This window comes from Bubalus kerabau, chromosome 7 (genome assembly GCF_029407905.1).
Source record: "Bubalus kerabau isolate K-KA32 ecotype Philippines breed swamp buffalo chromosome 7, PCC_UOA_SB_1v2, whole genome shotgun sequence".
NCBI classification, from domain to species: domain Eukaryota; kingdom Metazoa; phylum Chordata; class Mammalia; order Artiodactyla; family Bovidae; genus Bubalus; species Bubalus kerabau.
In genome coordinates this window covers 46,122,159-46,142,365 of record NC_073630.1, presented here as the reverse complement: position 1 = coordinate 46,142,365, position 20,207 = coordinate 46,122,159, and the positions used below count along the sequence as shown (strand labels likewise).

Genomic DNA, 20,207 nt, shown 5'->3' with positions numbered 1-20,207 from the left:
CTTAGAAGGGAAAAGAAGTCAAGCAAATGATAGAAATCAGAGCGAGGCCAGTTTGTCAAGGTGAAAGCTGATAGTCTTATGCATAGACTGACCATTGAAGTCACTCCTCTGACCTTGTGGTTATAGGTGACCTCTCAAGCTTTTCTGTTTTTCATCTGTACAGTAGGATTAATAGTACCTCAAAGTTATTAGAAGGATTAATTAGCATTTGAATTATCTATACCTGTTTCTTATAATTTATATCTAATATAAATGGAGAACTTTGTATGTATCATCAAATATATTTTAGTTTTATTTTTAAAGTTAAGAATCTGAGAGTAACTAGAAGTAAGGACAGTTACCTGTAATAGAGCTTTATACAAGAGTGTATGAAAGGCAGACCGAAGCTTAGAACTGATTTAATCCTAGGAGGCCGCTGGAAGACACTGATGTGGGGAAATGGCATAAATCATGATTTAGAGAAGAGCAATCTAGAAATAGGGTGCAGCATGCAAGGCAGGATTTTGCGGTAGAAGTTCTAGTTCTGAGATCGCCTGTGCTTGGCTCTTTCCCTTTGTAGCTTTTTAGGATGTTTCATCTGTTTTGTTCAAGTTAACTTTGAAAAAGCTGTATGGGCTTAAGTACTGAGATTATTTCATCTCTACAGTAAGTGATGGGTCTCACTTGTCAGAATGAAACAAAGTACTCCTGCTTCTCAGTCAGCAAATTCGTATTTTTCAGTGTGCCCTTTAGCTCTGGGGGAAAGATAGTTGGCCGAAGTATATGTTTTTAAATAAAAGATTGATTTGGTTTACAGCTTACTCATTGCTAGAAATCAGTTAAATCTATTATGGTGTTCTTTTTTTGTAACTGGATTACAAACAGTTTTGTTTCAGTGCCTTTATTATCTCGAGAGTTTTTAATTTTTGGTTTTGAGGAAAGTGTAAGAATTGGCAATCTGAGGCATTTATGGAGAAAAATTTGTTATCTTTTTGAGTAGTTATGAATCAAATAGTGAAAGAGAGAGTCTGAAGTTTACCATTTTCTTGACTTTAGTTCCAGATGGATTTATAGCTTTGGTCTAGGGATTTTTGACCCAACAGCAGAAATTCTTTAGGCAAAAGTGTTGTTTTGGACAGTGCTTACATTAAGGCAGGTTACTATACAACTTACTTTTTTGTTTTTGCCTCCTGCCTTAAAATCTAATATTGTTGCAAATTTTAAAGCCTGGATTGTCTCTTACATTTTTACCAATTCTCTGATACCTGTGTGAGAATTTACAGGACATAGAACATAACGGACATATATCCAGGTGAGTCATTAAAACATAGAAATAACACTACCAACCTTCTTACTTTGTGATTGATTGAGGTAATTTTGTAGTCCATGTAATAGTAGATGATAGCCCTCTAAAATGCAACAGTGTGGCACATAAAGAACTATACCTGACATATCCTTCAAATACTCTTCTAAGAAAAATTAAGGCTTCCCGCATGGCTCTTTGGGTAAAGAATCCGCCTGCAATGCAGGAGACCCAGGAGACATGGGTTCAATCCCTGAGTCGGGAAGATCCCCTGAAGAAGAAAATGGCAACCCACTCCAGTATTCTTGCCTGGAAAAGTCCATGGACAGAGGAGCCCGGCGGGCTACAGTCCATGGGTCGCAAAGAGTCGGACACGACTGAGTGACTGAACTGAACTGAAGAAAAATTATCAGTACTAAACACATAAACATAAACACATAGGAAAAATTAGCAGTTGTGGTAGCTTCTTAGCATTCAGGAATGCTTTGCAGTGGAGTTGCTTGTGATCATTTGGGTTGACAGTTCTTGAGCATTGGATCAGGAACCTTTGGATGGGTGTTCTGTGTGGGCTGCACAGCTTTCTGGGCTCTCTAAGCCAGGTTGTATGTTGCTTGTAAAGGCTGATAGCATTTGGTATTTCAGATATGGAGAATAGCATTTTCATTCTAGCAAGTGGAAAAGAGAGTCTGACTAGTTAAGGGACATGTAGTACATTTTTAGGTTAAGAGTCAGAGAAGCTCTGTATTACTAATATTTCCCACCCTATAGAGTAAATGTGCAAAAGAAATCAGTCTAGAGTAGATTACTGTTCTAGCCCTTTCCTCTGCTACCTCTTCAGCTTAACTCCTTGGGTTACCCTGGAACTTTGGACCCTTAGACTCACTTGGCCTCTTAGCCACGGAGCCTGGAAACCTTGGCAGAAGGCCTGTAGCATTCCCACCCAGACTTCTCATTGGCGATTTAGTGTAAAAATTGAAAAATGACATACGTTAGAGTGTTCAGTGGACTTGGGTGTGGTAGGTAAATTGATTGAATCTGTGTATTGATCTCTGCCTTTATTGATGGAGAAGTTTTGGGAAGTGAAGCCATCCTCCCGGAGGTTCCCACTCTAACCCTAGGAGTAACTGGCAGAAAAAAGATGGAACTAATAATGGACTCCAGTGAAGTCTCTGTCCTTCACGTAAGAAGTTAGCTTACAGAGTAGTTGTTAGGAGATCCAAAAAAATCAAAACTTTGCTTTTAATTTTCTTTATGAATTTTGATCAATTTAAAACCTGTGTTTTTCCTCTAAGAATTATACCTTTAATATTTTTCTGTCAATTTAGTGATATTTATAAGAACTTCCTTTCTACAATTTAAAAATTATTGATGTTGTTAAGTAATAAAACCATATAAGAGAGATATGCAGGAAGAGTTGAATTTCCCCTTCATCTCTTCAAACACACCCTTCTGAGATAGCATATACTGTCCAGTGTATATATTCTCAGATTTTTCTATTGCCCCTGCAAATGTGTAGGCGTCCACACAGGGCTTTAAAAATGTGCTCTACTCTGGACTTCCCTGGTGATCCGGTGGTTAAGACTTCACCTTCCGGCTCAGGGGGAAAGGGTTCAATCCCTGGTTGGGAAGCTAAGATCCCACATGTCTTGTGACCAAAACCCCAAACATAAAATAGAAGCAGTATTGTAACAAATTGAGTAAAGACTTTAAAAATGATCTACATCAAAAAAAATCTTTAAAAAGTATATTCTACTTGACAACTTACTTAAAAAAATTTTACCAAGGTACCATTATCTTTTTAGGAGAATACTTTTTAGGAGAATACCATTATCTTTTCAGGAGAATGTTTTTGTTTATGCTTCTGACTAGCTAACAGAATATTCCACAAGTATAGAACAGTACGCTGTGCTTAGTCGCTCAGTTGTGTCCGACCCTTTGCAACCCCATGGACTGTAGCCCTCCAGGCTCCTCTGTCCATGGGAATTCTCTAGGCAAGAATACTGGAGTGGATAGCCATGCCCTCCTCTGGGGGATCTTCCCAACTCAGAGACTGAACCCAGGTCTCCCACACTGCAGGTGGATGCTTTACTGTCTGAGCCATGAGGTAAAAGAACAGTATGATTTAGTCAATTATTCCTGAGTTAAAGGAGGTACCATTTGATTCATAACCTCCTCCTTTAACAAGTCTGCCCTGGTAAACCTGCCTGTACATATACAGATGCTGCATCGTACCCATTTAAATTACAGGAATGCAAATATCTATTTAACAAAAAGTAAGTAAATAAAAATTAAGTGAGAGAGTAAGAAACAGCATGAGTGGGAGTGGGTGGATAATTCACCTGCCACTCCATTCAATGAGCTGTTTTAGGACATGAGAGAGTGACTTTGCTGTGAACATTGTCATTCTCAGTCCCATGATGCTTTTTTTGGTATAAGCATCTCAGAGTTGGAATGTGCTTTTAATGTATTAAGGGCTTCCCTGGTAGTTCAGAGGGTAAAGCGTCTGCCTGCAATGCAGGAGACTCAGGTTCGATCCCTGGGTTGGGGAGATCCCCTGGAGAAGGAAATGGCAACTCACTCCAATACTCTTGCCTGGAAAATCCCATGGACAGAGGAGCCTCGTGGGCTACAGTCCACAGGGTCGCAAAGAGTTGGACACGACTGAGCGACATCACTCTCACTTTAATGTATTAAAGTATATGTGAATTTTTATGGTCATCAGCCAGTTGCTTCACTTGGTGTCTAGCCAATCAAATAGCAGTTTGTTCCAACACTGGCTTTGTGTTGGGATTTACTGGGAGGATGGCATGTCTTTCTCCAATGTGATTCCTTCCTCAGTGATTTCCAAGGAAAAACAAATTAATAGTACCTAATAATTACCATAAAGTTACCTAGCAATTAGAATCTAATGGTTCCTGTAAGATACAATCATTTTGTTTATACTTAAATCCTGTACTTGTAGTAAATATTTTTATTTCCAACGACTACACTCTTTCAAACATCTAAAAATTACAAATAATTGTACAAGGAATCTCCATGTACCCATCAGTCAGTTTCAACACTTAGCAACTCAGAGCCTATCTTGTTTTAGTTCCACATCACATCTCTTATCTTCCCACCTTTATTTACAGTAAACCCCAGTAATCTTATAATTTCACATAGGGTAACTTGATAAAAGTACAGTTGTTCATTTTAATTACATCCAGGTTACTTTCTTAAAATGTTATGATTTGCATTCCGTCAGCTGTAATACCCTTTTCAAAATCCACATTTGGTGTTCACTCTGATAAGCCAAAAAAGAAAAAGGCATTGCTTTCATGATTCTTTAATGTAAAAGTATTCTTTTTATTTTTTAAGTTCCTTGGCAATTCTTTTATGAAGATCAAAATTATTTTACTCAGCCTCTTTTCTATTAAAAAAATTATCCTAAGATATATGTAAAATGAATTCAATAATGTTTTTACTGAAGTCCATTATATATTACTTTTGAGGGATTGGTGTTTGTGCAATGTTAAGTCTTCCCATCCAGAAATACGTCGTTGCAGGTGTCATGGAAACAGCTGACCTCTGCCCTCTTCAAGTCTCTTCCCTCTCCCCACTGGGCAATCCTTCTACCCAGGTGTCACTTTTTTCCATGCTTAAAGGATTTAACTGAGCCTCTGGACGTGAAGCAGGCCTCCCTGCGTGTCTCAGGACTGCTTCCGTGAGAATTCTAGGTCCAGACTATAGCATTCTTGATACTACAGCAGGCACTGAACAGATCTTGTGGTGGCTGGGTCATCCTGCCGTTTTCCTGGAGCCCTTGGTAGCAGCTCCTAAAGCTGGGGTCCATGTCCTGAACAGCCAGCCACTGCAATTGAGCACCTTCTGTATACTCTGGCTTCTTACTGGCTGCCAGAGGTATCCAAGTAAATAAGACACACAAGCCCTTTCTGTCCTGGAGCTTATGAAAGTCGAGCATGGAAGAAATCACAAAAAAATGATTTGTACAAACTACTCATATAATAGCATAAGGTGTTCTACAATTTATAGCAAACTCTGCAAGTGTTTATATATTTATTAAAGCCACGATACAAGGGGAAACCAGAGAGGTTAAGTAATCTGCCCAAGGGCAACACTGAATTCTATCCCAAGTCTTTGATTAAACCCTCGACCCATTTCACTCTTCCAGTATATTTTAGTAGGTGACTGTCAGCTGCTGCTGGTTATTCGTACCATCCTTTTCTTTGTTTTTTAATTTTTGTTTCCTTAAATGAAACTGAGTGAACTCCTGAAGAGCAGTTCTAGTTGCAATGAGAGCGTGATTAAAAATCAGGTTCAGGAACGTAACTTGGAAGTTCTACATGTTATTTAACAGAAAAATCCTTATCAAGCAGTAATTTTAAGTAATTTTATTTATTGCTTTATATAAGGTTAATTTTCTTCTTCAACTTTGGAGAAAATATTTACTAGATACTTCTTTCTATGAGATTTAAAACAACCTTCATAACTTCTTAATAACAGTATTTAATGATAGGATGTTTTAGGAAATATAATATAAAATGATATATAATTGTTCGCCTTTCTTACAGTAAAGTTATTTCCTTTTTTCCAGAAACCTTTCAGGGAACTTGTTTTCTTCATTATCTCAAGGAACTTTTGATTATCTTGGCTCATTACGATCTTTGTAAGTAAGAATTTTTTCTTCCTGTTTTTGTAAATGTATCTGAGTGTCTGAAAATTAAAAACAGTTATTATATGGCTTAAGAGACTTCATGGGAAAATTTTGTGATTTTGCAATAATTAGAATCTCACTTGAGAGTGTGCATTCACATTGAAAAACATACCATAAACCTTAATAATGTGTGTCAGGCTAGAGCAACCATTTTCTTCTTAGAATACTCTTATCTCTCTAATTTATATTTAAATAGGTTGGTAATTTTTTTCTTTGTGTTTCCAAATTAGAAAATATTTTGTTTACCTAATTAAATCCCCAAAGTATAAAATAAGCCTCCCTTCTTATGAAGAGTTTATAGTTAAGACTTATGTTGTACTTTGAGAGCTTTCCTGGTGGCTTACACGGTAAAGAGTCTGCCTACAATATAGGAGACCTGGGTTCGATCCCTGGGTTGGGAAGATCTTCTGGAGAAGGGAATGGCAACCCGCTCCAGTATTCTTGCCTGGAGAATCCCATGGACAGAAGAGCCTGGAGAGTCTCAGTCAATGGGGTGGGTCACAAGGAGTCAGACACAATTGAGCGACTAACACTTCACTTCATGTTATGTTTTAGAGATTAATTTTATCCTGTGACTCCATCCCCAAACTGAATTCACAGCTTATTACTGATATTTTTAGGCATGCTTACGTAGAATGTCTGCTTTATATTTACACAGTTCTCTGTAGCTTTAAAATTGGCTGAGTTTTTTTTTTTTTTTACACCCAAAACCAGTTTTGTTAAGTGAGAGATTAGATTGTCTAGGAGTTACTTTCGAAGCTTACTGTATTTTCAGTAGCATTAATATGTCTCAAAGCATAACTTTTACTGATTCCTATTGGAATTACAGTTAAATACAATGGTTTTTCAAATTTTTATTGCATGTGACATACAGACTTGAGTCTCTTTTTCCAGTGAAAGATGTCTTCTCTGCCAGATGCCTGTTTGATGTATGCTCACTTCTTATCTTTCCCCCCTTCCCCTCCCCTTTCTTTTTCCTTTCCCTGCCCTCCTCTTCATCTTTAGTTTTGTAAATTTATAATTTCAGTCTCATTTAGCAGCTTTCATTGGAATAAAGCCAATGGGTTAGGTGCTCAAGGGGCTTCTCACCATTATGGCAGACATATGTATGTACTTCTAGAATCCCTACATCAAACTTTTTTTTTTTTCTTTTTTTAAATTTAATTTTATTTTTAATACCCAAAGTATTTTTTTATTGAGGTATAGCTGATTAACAATGTTGAGATAGTTTCAGGTGAACAGTGAAGGGATTCAGCCATACATATACACGCAACCATTCTCCCCAAACTCCTCTCCCATCCAGGCTGGCACATAACATTGAACAGAGTTCCATATGCTGTACAATAGGTCTCTGTTGATTATCCATTTAAAATATAGCAGTATGTACATGACCTTCCCAAAGTCCTTAACTATTCCTTCCCCCCAGCAACCATGAGTTCTGTTTTCTAAGTCTGAGTTTCTTTGTGTTTTGAAAGTAAGTTCATTTGTATCATTTCTTTTAAGATTTCACAATAAGGGATGTGATGTGATATTTCTCTGATATTTCTCTTTCTCTGAGACAGATAATAATTATCTCATAATTATAAAAAATAATTTTTTGACAGGTATTATTTTCATAGGCTTAAAAATTTGCAATCATTTTTCAGATCAAAGTAAAAGCCACTAACTTGCCATAGTGAACAGGCTTTGGATCATCTCGTTCCCTGACTCTTCCCTGATCTCAAGTCCAGTCAAGTCCCCCTCTTCCATAGTAATCCTCCAAGATGCCAGGCAGACATGCTTCTTCTGCCTCAGGGCCTTTGCCCTTGTGGGGCCCTTTGCCTGGAGAACACTTGCACCAAGTATCACCCATGGCTCTGGGACTTCCTGGTGGTCCAGTGGCTAAGAGTCTGTGTTCCCATTGCATGGGGCCTGGATTCAGTTCCCGGTCAGGGAACTAGATCCCACATGCCACAACTAGGAGTTGTGGCTCCTACACCCTGCCTCAAACTCTTACCTGGTCTTTTTGGTACTATTAACATTCTTACCCAGAAAACTGCTTTTTAGTGAAAACATCTCCTTTTAGTGGGCTTATGTCAGCCATTTCTGTGAAGTTTAGGAAATAAAGACTGCAAAAATGATCTGACTTTTGAAACCCTAGATAGCAGGAATGTAGGAAGTATTTTCATGCAAAAATTGAGCAAAATTGTCAGTGTTTATAAAAGATAATGCTGTAAACTCAACCAGAAGGTGGTTCTTAGGAATTAGAAGTTAGTCATCCTAATCAGAAAAACAGAATATAACCATGCGAAGCAGTCATATGTTGCTTTATGCTGTCAGAATTAAGAGTTTGCAGACATTTAAGCCAAGAACATGGCAATGATGCTGGAAGAAATGGGGAAAGCTTCCGTTTCCAGTAATAGTGCCACAGCCCTGATGGCATATCCGTACAAGTTTGATAGACAAAAGGAATGTGGATGTGATATTCCAGTACCCTGGGCTTCAGAAGTGTGTTTCATAGATGATGAAACGATTTTGTTCACATACCATCTTTGATTGAAAGCCGAGTCAGTCCAGGATCAGGTGGGAAGGGATTTTGGGGTCAGACATTCGACATCATCTCACTGGGAAGGAAACCATAACCAGTTGATGGTACAGTATGTGCCCTAGGTGAGATTGAGCAGCTGTGTGCTTGTCACGCAAAGACTAAGCCAATGTAAAGCAAAAGTGCAATTTAATTCATTTACCATACTGTCTAAATTGCATTTTGTGTGCTACAGAGAATTTCAGACTGAGTATCTGCTGTGTGATTGTAACATATTGTGGATGCATCGCTGGGTAAAGGAGAGAAACATCACGGTACGGGACACACGGTGTGCTTATCCCAAGTCTCTTCAGGCCCAGCCAGTCACAGGTGTGAAGCAGGAGTTGTTGACATGCGGTAAGGAAGAAAAGCTGAGAAAGGGTTAACTGTTTTGCTTGCTGCCATGTGTTTCCTGACAAACTTCAGAATTCTTTTTATATGTTGGAACCGACTGTAGCCATCACTCTTCATGAATTTGATAATATTTAGTTTTTGTCAACAGTTAAGTCAGTTGAATTAAAAAATGTTTTTTTTCAATTGGCATTTAAAGTTCTTAGGTTCTGAACAGCTTTCTTAATGAAATTCAATTTCAATAAATAGTATAGATCTTCATATTTTCTAATAGCAAATCAGTAATACGTTGATAGTGCTAAAATCTCAGGATGCAATCATGCATTTTATTGATAGGGTATGAATTGATACAGCCTTTTTGAAGGGTGGCTTGGCAGTAAGTATCAGTGTTCTTAAAGAATTGGTACAACTTGATATAGCTAATTCTGCAAGTAGGGCTTAATTCTTGAGAAATCATCAGCTATGTGTGTAAATCTTCAGATTTTATATATGAACATATCTTAAATTCTGAAAAATAGGGCATTGGCTTACTTATGACAGTCCATTCAATGAAATAGCATATTTGTTGAAAATCATGATTTTCCAGAATACCTGAAGACTTGAGGGAAATAATACACTTACCATGTGTTTAATGAAAAAGAAAAACCAGAAAAAACAAGAAACACTCCTTATAATGATAGAGGGAGGTTCCTAGTTTAGTCTCCGTGCTTGGAAATAAACAACCCTATCAGTTTTTTCCTTTTATTTTCATCATTATTGTTGTTTCACATGTGAAGTGTGCTCATTGGATTAAAGATTTATGAAAAGAAATAATGTGTACACATAAGAAATCACCTTGGTGTACACTTTAAATATCTTATAATTTTGTCAATTATACCTCCATAAAGCTGGGGGGAAAAAAATGAAAAAACTGAAAGAAGGAAAAAAAAAACAAAATCCATACTTAACATTCTTATCACTCATAGGTAGCTAACATCAAAGATACCTTGGTATACATATCAATTTTCTACCTTTTTATTATGTTTTATCCAAAATACCATACTCTAATGTTATTTTGTATCATTTTTAAACTTGAAATAATGTAAACTTGTTTCCTCATCATACTGATATAAAAGATGCATACCAATTCATTATATATATATAGCCATAACTTTTATTTTTACATTATAGGGATATAGCCACAATAATTTCTTTATTACTGCATATTTAGGTTGTTAATTTCTTTTTTTTTTTGGTTGTTAATTTCTCACTCCATAAACATTAACAAGATTAATTTCCTTACGTACATCTTTACGTATTAGCTATTTAGGATAGCTTGCTACTAAAAGTAGAATTGTTGTGTTAGAGACTGAATATTTTAAAGGTTTTTAATGGGCCGTGATATTTGTGTATGTTTTTGCATATGTAGTTTAAGATTTCCTTCTTTTATTTTTCTTATTGGAAAGAAATATATCAGCTTTGTAAAAGTGACGTGAAATGGTTTAATTTTAATTTTATTTAATGGTGTTTTCATCTTGGATCCTCTTAATTCAGCAACATCTTTGTTGATGGTAAAACTAGAATGCTGATTACTGAGGAATTTGTTTTTCCATTTTTAAGATTTCAATTCGAACTTCTGTAATTTTAAGTTCTGTAGTGTGAATATAGTATTTGTTTACTGGGTCTTTGTTCTCCTGTCTCTAGACCCTCCCCTTGAATTACCATCTTTCTACATGACTCCGTCTCATCGTCAAGTTGTATTTGAAGGAGACAGCCTTCCTTTCCAGTGCATGGCTTCATACATCGATCAAGACATGCAAGTGTTATGGTATCAAGACGGGCGAATAGTCGAAACTGATGAATCCCAAGGTATCTTTGTTGAAAAGAACATGATTCACAACTGCTCATTGATTGCAAGGTAAACTTTTTTAGATGAGGAATTGTCTCTGTAGATTTTATTTATCATCTCAGAAATTGTAACGTTTAGTTGACGTTTAAATTAATATTTTACCTTCTTGCATTTAAAAAGCAAATGTCTGACATTTCTTTTTCTGATTGTTATTTATCTTTGAAAGTTATCTTTTCTTTATCTTTTCCATCTAGTTTTGGAGGTCAAAAGAGCATAAGGTAGAAGGGAAACACTTTAAAAGCTGGAGACTTTTTGTTTAAAGTTTTAAGAGGAAAAAATGTAAACTTTTTTTTTTTTTTTTTTACCAAACTTAATTTCCAACTATTTCCTGCTGCCATTAATAAGCGCAGAATTTCACTTCTAGGAATCACCTAATTTTCACTCTTTTTTTTTTTTTTTTTTTTAAATTTTATTTTTAAACTTTACATAACTGTATTAGTTTTGCCAAATATCAAAATGAATCCGCCACAGGTATACATGTGTTCCCCATCCTGAATCCTCCTAATCACCTAATTTTCACTCTTATGATTAATGTTGCATTTTAAGATACTGCCTTTTTTCATCCTGTTAGTATAAAACAGTATACTGTTAACCTCATGTTTGGTGCAAGTGCCACAATAGTTAGTTTGAATGAAGTTAAAGTACAAAAAACAGGATAAAAATAAATGTTATCACTCATTATATTTTATTTTGGTGATATGTTAATCTGTAGGCATTGAATTTTCTCTTTCCTGCTCTCTGCTGCTGTCTCTGAGTATCTCTCCAAGCCTTTTCTATGTTTCTCTCTTTCCTTTTTATCAATTTTATGACGTTAGACCTCAACTTGAATATTTAAGGATAGAGATATAACTTTCTACTGAGGCACTTTATGTAGTATTACAAAAGTGCATGAAAAAACTATCAAGAAACTAATAGTTCTCTGAGTTCAGTCTCAGGTCTGGGAATTCTGAGGTTTGAATATTCTATTTCATAATTTCTCTTCTGAGATTTCCTTAGAAGCATATTTTCATTTATGTCTTTGAACTTTTATAGTAGAAACCCTTAAATCCTTGCCTCTTAGTATCTGGGTTATATGGGTGTCATCACCCTGCTTATTTTTTATGAATATGGTTTATATTTTCTACTTTAAAAAGTATTATTTATATGTCTGGTAATGTGGGATTGTATCCTAGATATTGTGAATGATTTGCTGTAGAGAAGCTGACAGAGTACAGCTTATGGGACAAATCTGGCCTATTAATTTTTTTTTATAGTTTTAAATGGTTACCTTTCAAATGGTTATACAGATACCTTCCAAATAGTGTTGCTTCTCGGTCAGCAAAACCTAAAGTATTTACTTTGTGGCCTTCAAAGAAAAGGTTTGCTGACCCCTGACTCTGGATTCTTTTGTATTCTTCTCAAAGACAGTTGATTTTGTTTCATTGAGCAGTTAACTTTTGGTTAAGCTAAAACTCCTGGATCTGGCTTTTGTGTAGTAGGCAGCCACTGAAATCTGCTTGGTGTTTGCTGTGTCTGCATGTAGGTCAGGGATCAGTTAAAGAACTGGGTGAATTATATATGCACAAGTTTGGGCTTCTAGCCAGGCTGCTTTCACCTCTGTCTTTGATTTTTCAGCCACTCAGATTTTGAGTTTCTTTTTGAATAATGCCTGCCCTTTGGCAAAAGTCATTAAAAAAATTTCCTGGTTACTCCCCAGTGCCAATCTCTTTTTTCCTAAAGTCAGTTCCTCTTTGGCTTCTGCTCGCTTTGGATCACTCACCATGTGTTCAGATAGTTGACTGTAGTTTGTCTACAGCTGATAGCTGTTAAATGTAGGGAGTGTGGTTTGATAGGAGCCAAGAAAGGAATGGCAATCCACTCCAGTATTCTTGCCTGGAGAATTCCACGGACAGAGGAGCCTGGGGGGCTACCGTCCATGGGGTCACAAAGAGTCGGACACGATTGAGCAACTCACACTTTCTTTCACTCTGCTATTACCAGAAGCAGAGTTCGCTTACTAGGGGTTAAGACTGTTAGGAAAATTGTGTGTGTTCTTTGCATCAGTGTATTGAGTCCCAGTGAGAAGAGTCTGTTACATTGTTTTTACTGTGGTGATAATTTCACAAGTGTATATATATGTCAGAAGTTACCAAATTGTATACTTGAAGTAGTTTATTGTCTGAGTAGACAATAATTGACATATAGTACGCACCCCACTCCAGTACTCTTGCCTGGAAAATCCCATGGACGGAGGAGCCTGGAAGGCTGCAGTCCATGGAGTCGCTGAGGGTCGGGCAGGGCTAAGCAACTTCACTTTCACTTTCATGCATTGGAGAAGGCAATGGCAACCCACTCCAGTGTTCTTGCCTGGAGAATCCCAGGGACAGGGGAGCCTGGTGGCTGCCGTCTATGGGATCGCACAGAGTCGGACATGACTGAAGTGACTTAAGCAGTAGCAAAGCTTTAAAAATGTAATAGAACTCTTGTCTGAATAAAAGCTTTATTTTTTAAAATTTTACTCAAGTTTAGTTAATTTATAGTACTGTGTTAATTTCTGCTATATAGCAAAGCGCCTCAGTTATATATATACATACTTATACATATATATATACACACACACACTTTTTCAGATTCTTTTCCATTATGGTTCATCACAGGGTATTGAATATAGTTCAAGAGCTTCAATTTAGGCTTCTTAAATTTTGTAACAAGTAACCAGATTTACTTTATAAATTCATTTCTCTGTCATGTTTAACTTAATCTAAATGCCATTAGCATTAAAAAAAATTAATTCAAAGGATAGCAACTTCGCATAATGGTTTTTTGTTGATAAGAATACTTACCAAAGTGAAAGTCTTTCATATGAAGACTGGGAAGTCCTTTACCTGGAGTTAGCTCCAGAATAATAGAAAGTTGTAGGAGAAGGAAATATGTGGTTATTGGATTGGTTAACCTCATAGACCTCTTGATTCTTCATTGGTCTTTGCATGTCATTGAGCCTTCATTAATAAGAATTTGTATTTTTCCTGGACATTGAAATTGAAGCTACCCCCTTCTCCTTAAATCTCCTAATGTGTTGAGTTGAGGATTCTTGAAAAATTTATTCTGATATTTGGTTTTAGACATTGAAGGTATTGCTGAAAGTTATCTTTAAAAAATGTTAGAACCATTTTCCCTAGAGCGTGTGCCAACATGCTCTGGGATGCTACAGTGAGTGGACAGAGGTGCTGTGGGGTATTTTGAGTGTTTGAGCATAGCGATACTGGACATTCCTGGACATCGCACAGCTACCAGCTCCGGGCAGTTAGGGTGTTGACATTACATCATGCTGCCTCCCTTTTGTTTGTGTCACAGCTTGGATACTGGTATTTTGACAATTACTATGGTACAAAGCAAGTACTATATGAAAATCATTGTGGAATGAGAAATAGAGATATCATTGTCTGATCTGTATCTGTTTAATTTTGGAGTGCCCAGTAAGCATGCACAACCGATTAGGAAGCAGTTGTGGTTATGTAAGAATGAAATATTTATTTTAAATTGATTTTTTTTTTTCAAACGGCTGTGAGGTATTAGGACATATGTACACAGTTTTAGGATTTCGCGTAGTCATTGCAACCACCCTAGGTGTTTCTTTTAGGCTGGGGGCACTGTGAAAGTTATCTCGTCAGTGAAGGTACCATGAACTGAGAAAATATGGGGACTTCTGGATTTGAGAATGCTTTTTATTGCCCAGAATTTTTATATACTTTTTCCTGGTTCAGTAGAGTCATATAAAGTAGAATTGTAGTTGGCAATGTTTTGCTTATTTAAATTTAATGTCAAACTCTTCTGTGTCGTTTTACCTTGAGTATATCTATTTTAATATGTTAATTTGTTTAACTTAGTAAAGATGATAAACATTTTCTTTGGTTCAGAATCACAGTCCCTAAAAGTCTTTATTAGAGCATTTGTTGTTGTGTAGCCATTAATGATTTAGGAAGCTACAAAAATGTATATTAACTTTAAGACATTCTTTAGTGAGTTAATTAAAATGATACATGCTTTACGTCTAATGATTTATCTGTATCTACATAAAAGCAAAGTATAGTAGATCATGTGGGGGGAATAAAGGTTAATTGAAGATTCTGCCATTTGCTCTTAATTAATAGGTTTTATATTAGAGAATTATGATGTCATCTTGAAAGTTGAATTTTCTGACAGCTGTTCAGAAATATAGCTGTTATTAGAAGTTGAAGTATACTTTTAAATGAAAAGCTACTTTTTAAAAGCCTTAATTGGTAATTTATTAAATCTTTTTAGAGACTTAATAGGTTTCCCCCCCTTTCCATAAGATATTTCATTTTAAATATTAATTACACACTTTATATTCGTCTCCTTCATCCTTGAATATTTTCCCTAGAATTCCCAAGATGTAACTTGGTAACTTCTCTGCTAGTTTTTTTCATTGTTAGGCTTTTGATTTTTTTCTCTTTTTTTTATTGCAGTGCAGTTGATTTACAACGTTGTGCTAGTCTCAGGTGTACAAGGTGATTCAGTTAGACCTGTGTGTGTATACATATTTTCCAGATTCTTTTCCCTTATAAGCTATTACAAAATATTGAGTATAGTTCCCTGTGCTATACACTAGGTCCTTGTTGGTTACCTGTTTCATGTATAATAGTATGTATATGTTAATCCCAAACTCAATTTATCCCTCTTCCCTCCTTTCCCTTTGAGAACCATAAGTTTGTTTACTATGTCTGTGGATCTGTTTCTGTTTTTATCCCTTATATGTGAAATCTAAAGAAAGAGATATGAATGAACTTAGATACAAAACGGAAAACACATAGCCTCTCCATTAGTTTTGCTGAAGGCAGTGCGGTGATGTTTCTGTTTTGGCGCTTGGTTTCCCTCTGTGGCATGGCCTGCTCTCCCTTTTCCTGGAGTCTCAGTGCCACTGCCCTCCATTCATTCTTATGTTACAGCTCTTGACTTGCTGCTGAAGTACTTAAACGGAGGGATCGTTTTTTTATTCATTTTAATCTAGCAAGCCCTTAGCCTCCAGCACACATTCATGTTTGCTAAATGCATGATCGAAGCACATGTTGTCTCCCTTCTTGCCTAACCATATTTTCTCTCTTTAAACTCTTTCTTCATGCAGTGCCCTAACCATTTCTAATATTCAGGCTGGATCGACTGGAAATTGGGGCTGCCACGTCCAGACCAAACGTGGGAACAATACAAGAACCGTGGATATTGTGGTCTTAGAAAGCTCTGCACAGTACTGTCCTCCTGAGAGGGTGGTGAACAATAAAGGAGATTTCAGGTCAGTGACTTGGAAAGTGCTGAAAGGGGCTGATTTGCCCCAATTCTTTTTATTCTCAAAGGCATAAGTAAGTAAGTGAGTAAGTGAAGTCGCTCAGTCGTGTCCAACTCTTTGCGACCCCATGGACTGTAGCCTACCAGGCTCCTCGGTCCATGGGATTTTCGAGGCAGTAGTACTGGACTGGATTGCCATTTCCTTCTCCAGTGGATTTTCCTGACCCAGGGATCGATCCCAGGTCTCCCGCATTGTAGACAGACGCTTTACCATCTGAGCCACCAGGGAAGTATAGATGTATGTAATTGGTCTCCTGTCTTCAGTAAGAATTTGAGAAATGTATTCACATATATAATAGGATCACTCTAGTGGCTCAGGACAGTAAAGCATCTGTCTGCAATGCAGAAGACCCAGGTTCAATCCCTGGGTTGGGAAGATCCCCTGGAGAAGGAAATGGCAGCCCCCTCCAGTATTCTTGCCTGGAAAATCCCATGGATCTCAGAGCCTGGTAGGCTACCGTCCATTGGGTTGCAAAGAGTCGGACACGACTGAGCGACTTCACTTTCACTTTATGCACATATATATCCTTATATATCTAAGGACTACCCTTTAGAATGGTGATTTCAGAATCATTTATGGAAACTAAAAGTAAAAACAGGTGCCTGAACTTTATCTCAGATCTATTGATTGATGAGTCTCTGAAGGTTGAGCCAGAAGTGTTTATTTTTATTTTGTAGTTTTGTTGTAGTAGTTAAGAACCACTACCTTAAGAAACATTTTGGAAATTCCACTCAAATAATGTGAAATTCAGACAGGTTAACAGCATTTCCTGTTTCTGAGGGGCTTTTTTTGGATGGCCTTTGGAAGGTTTTGTTATGTTAATTCAGTTTTAACTGCAGACAGTTGGTAGACCTTGTACTTAGCAGAAACACACACCCAATTTCCCTCCCCTGTGTGGTTCTTCTAGCAATTAAACCAGGGGACTTTGAGAAAAGAAAGCTGTTGGGTGGCCTGAAAGCTGGGAAGCCACTAGTGTTGGATGATGTTAGGATAAGCAGATTGAGTTAAATGCTATGGTTTTGTTTTTGCTTTTTAATAGAAAGTTTAGAATTTGTGAGCGGTAACAACTTTTACTTTAGACTCCCCTTACTTTCAAAGTTGCTTTAAGACATTATCTTTAAACTTATTATTTATCTAAAATGCTTTATGTTCAGGATTTTAATAATCAGTTTATAGTTAATATAAATGAAGGGAAATATGTAGCTCTTTAAAGCAGCATATTTTTGAATACACGGTTTACACTGTCTTTGATTGGTATTTTTGCTGCCTTGTGGCTAAAAGTCTGATTTTAAGGATAAAAAAAAAAACTCTTTGTTGTTATTCTTTCAAGTCCAAGGTGAAGAAACAATGACAACTTTAGCTCAGCTAGTTCTTCATTGATTTTTTTTTTTTAATTGCCTTTTGACATTCCTTTCTCCTCCCCCATTTAAAATTTTTCTGGATAATGTGTGTGTGGAAATCATAATTTATTATTGCCAACAGATAAGTCTTTTATGTGGATTAAGTGTTAACTTGTAATATTTATACAGTATACTTTGAAGTGAAATAGATACCATTTGTTACTTTTGTTACATTCAATGCCTTTATTAAATAATCATAGTATATTTTCTATTTATGGTGTATTATCTGTCTTTACTCATAGTTTTGGAGCATTTTCATTTTTAAAAATAGAAGAAGAATCTGTTTAACTGATTAATGAATTATTTATCTTTTGACACTCCTTAAGATATAATACAGTTAGAACTTCCACTGCATTAATAAAATTTAGTTTAGCATTGCTTGATCTATTTATACAGTTTTTGATAATGCATTACATTTTGGTGTGGCTGATATTATAATTTAGAAGTTCATATGTTGTAAGTCATCTGTAGCTTTTATTAAATACATTATTTTCATTCCCAGTTTTGGAGAAATAGAGCTCAAATAACAAAGATTTCTCCCAGTCCAGTTAGTGCTGATTTCACGCCAGCAGGTTGGTGTAGTCACTTGCACAGTACCTATGCAATTTATCTGGGCTTCACTCAGATAAATTCGGTTGTATATGTTATTGGATATTTTCAAGACCACCCCCCAAGTGCAAAAGTTTGTTGAAAGGACTCACAGGACTCAGCATGCAGCTGTGGTCACAGCTCAAATGTAGTGATGTAGTAATATACCTAGCTGGATAATAAGGGGAAAAGACACAGATGGATTCTGGGGGCAATCAGTGTGTAAGTTCTTGATTATCTCTGCCTCTCAGGAGGCTCATGCAGAGCCTACCCCTCCTCCAGCCTTGAAAAGGCAGCAGCCTCTGTATAGTGTTTTTGCCCAGGGAAGACGATTGGAGTCTCAGCATCCAAAACTCCTGTTGGGAAATGTTCATAAAGGCAACCTCTGTCTATCTCATTCCAAAACTTTAGACCCCCAGGATGAAAGCAGGTGCTCAGCACACACCATATGGCTTCCCCAGACTGTCTAGGTAAAGTGAATCACTCTTACCAGTTAACTGTGAACACAAAAAGCCCCAAATTCCTGGGTGCCACTGAAGGGCCAGCATTGCAGGCAGGCCACTTTAAGGATGGCAGTCCTTTCTGCAAGTATACTAACTGTCTTTCTGTGAAAGGCCAAATTCTATTCATACTGGAAAAGATTCTGACCCTATATACCTAATGATTGTATAAGCCAACGATACAGTAACAGTAATTAAAGAAACATAAGACCATTTGGTGCACCATTTTTCTTTTCTGCTTGATAAGGTACAATTTCCGTGGTTGTATTTAGAATATTTTGGGAAAATATTCTGTTATGGCGTTAAAATTTATTCAGCTGATACCTTACAATGGTTTTAGTTCATTTTAGCTTTTTTTGTTTTTGCCTTTATTATTAAAGGAGTTCTGTTTCTTCTTGTTTTTCCTCTGATTCTGTGTGACACATCCTGATCCTCGATTTTGTGTCAGCGTAGGTTCTCTCGTGTCTTCGTCTCTCTAGGTGGCCCAGAACACTGGCGGGCATCACCGCGTATCTGCAGTGTACTCGCAACGCCCACGGCAGTGGGATCTACCCTGGGAATGCACAGGATGAGAGAAAGGCCTGGCGCAGATGTGATCGAGGTGGCTTTTGGGCGGATGATGACTATTCTCGCTGCCAGTATGCGAACGATGTCACTAGAGTTCTTTATATGTTTAATCAGGTAACTGGAAAGTTTTCAGATCTGCTGAGGTTGCTAATAAGACGTGGTGCTCACACCAAACACATAAGTTTTTTTTACTACTAGTAAAGCGTAAGGATTTGGTGTCTATACTTTCGTGGACTGTGTCTTTGGGATCAGACCTGTTCTTCTCAACCAGTATTCACGGCCCTCTCTGGCATTACTCTTCCTTTCCAGGTATGGCCTGGCTTTATGCCTTTGCTTGAATAACTTAGCATCTGTATCCCCAAACAGAATCCCAACCATTCTTCAAGAGCACCTGGGAGGCCCCCTCTTCGGTTCCTTTTATAATCCCTTTGTCACAAGAGATCCCTTGTCGTGCTTGTCTTTTTAGTGTGCCTTTTCTCATCTCTGCTTCTATGTCTTTTTTAAAACCATAGCTGATTATAAGCAGCTGGCAGGTGGTTTCTTTTACACATTTTCTTACGCTTCTTTGCACCTGGTATACACTTTTTGTAATGGTTGGTGCTGAGTTGTGTCTAAGTCAATAATAAACAAATGTAAAACATTACAGGCCGTGCATGGCAGTATAGATAAGTGCTAAATAAGTGGTTCATACTCCCAGGTGGCAGGAGTTCCAGGGGAGATATTGATCCCTCCTGGCTGGAATACTTGGGAAAGGTGTTACTAGGCAATTGGAATTGAGTATATATAGGATTTGGATAGATAGAGATGAAGAGATGGTGCAGGCCGCTTCCCTGATTTTTCTTTTTCTTTTTAAACTTTTAACTTTGTTATTTCTATCTTTTGGCCGTGCTGTAGCATGTGAGATCTTAGTTCCCTGACCAGGGATCAAACCCACATCGCCTGCACTAGAACCACTGGACCACCAGGGAAGTCCCTCCCTGATGTGTTTTTATGTACTGTTTTATTTCATTCTA

The 20,207-nt window shown here is 37.1% G+C and overlaps 1 protein-coding gene across 4 annotated transcripts in view; it reads left to right on the top strand.

Annotated features, from left to right (window-relative positions):
• Positions 1 to 20,207, top strand: part of ADGRA3 (adhesion G protein-coupled receptor A3) — a 133,055-nt gene that overhangs the window by 53,930 nt on the left and 58,918 nt on the right. For 3 of the 4 annotated variants that reach the window (XM_055588144.1, XM_055588142.1, XM_055588145.1), the window contains 6 exons: positions 5,877 to 5,948; positions 8,756 to 8,916; positions 10,594 to 10,807; positions 15,265 to 15,306; positions 15,921 to 16,085; positions 19,107 to 19,308. In XM_055588144.1, coding sequence (XP_055444119.1) covers positions 5,877 to 5,948; positions 8,756 to 8,916; positions 10,594 to 10,807; positions 15,265 to 15,306; positions 15,921 to 16,085; positions 19,107 to 19,308 — 856 coding nt within the window. The remainder of the gene's footprint in view (positions 1 to 5,876; positions 5,949 to 8,755; positions 8,917 to 10,593; positions 10,808 to 15,264; positions 15,307 to 15,920; positions 16,086 to 19,106; positions 19,309 to 20,207) is intronic. The other variant, XM_055588143.1, reaches the window with a different exon arrangement.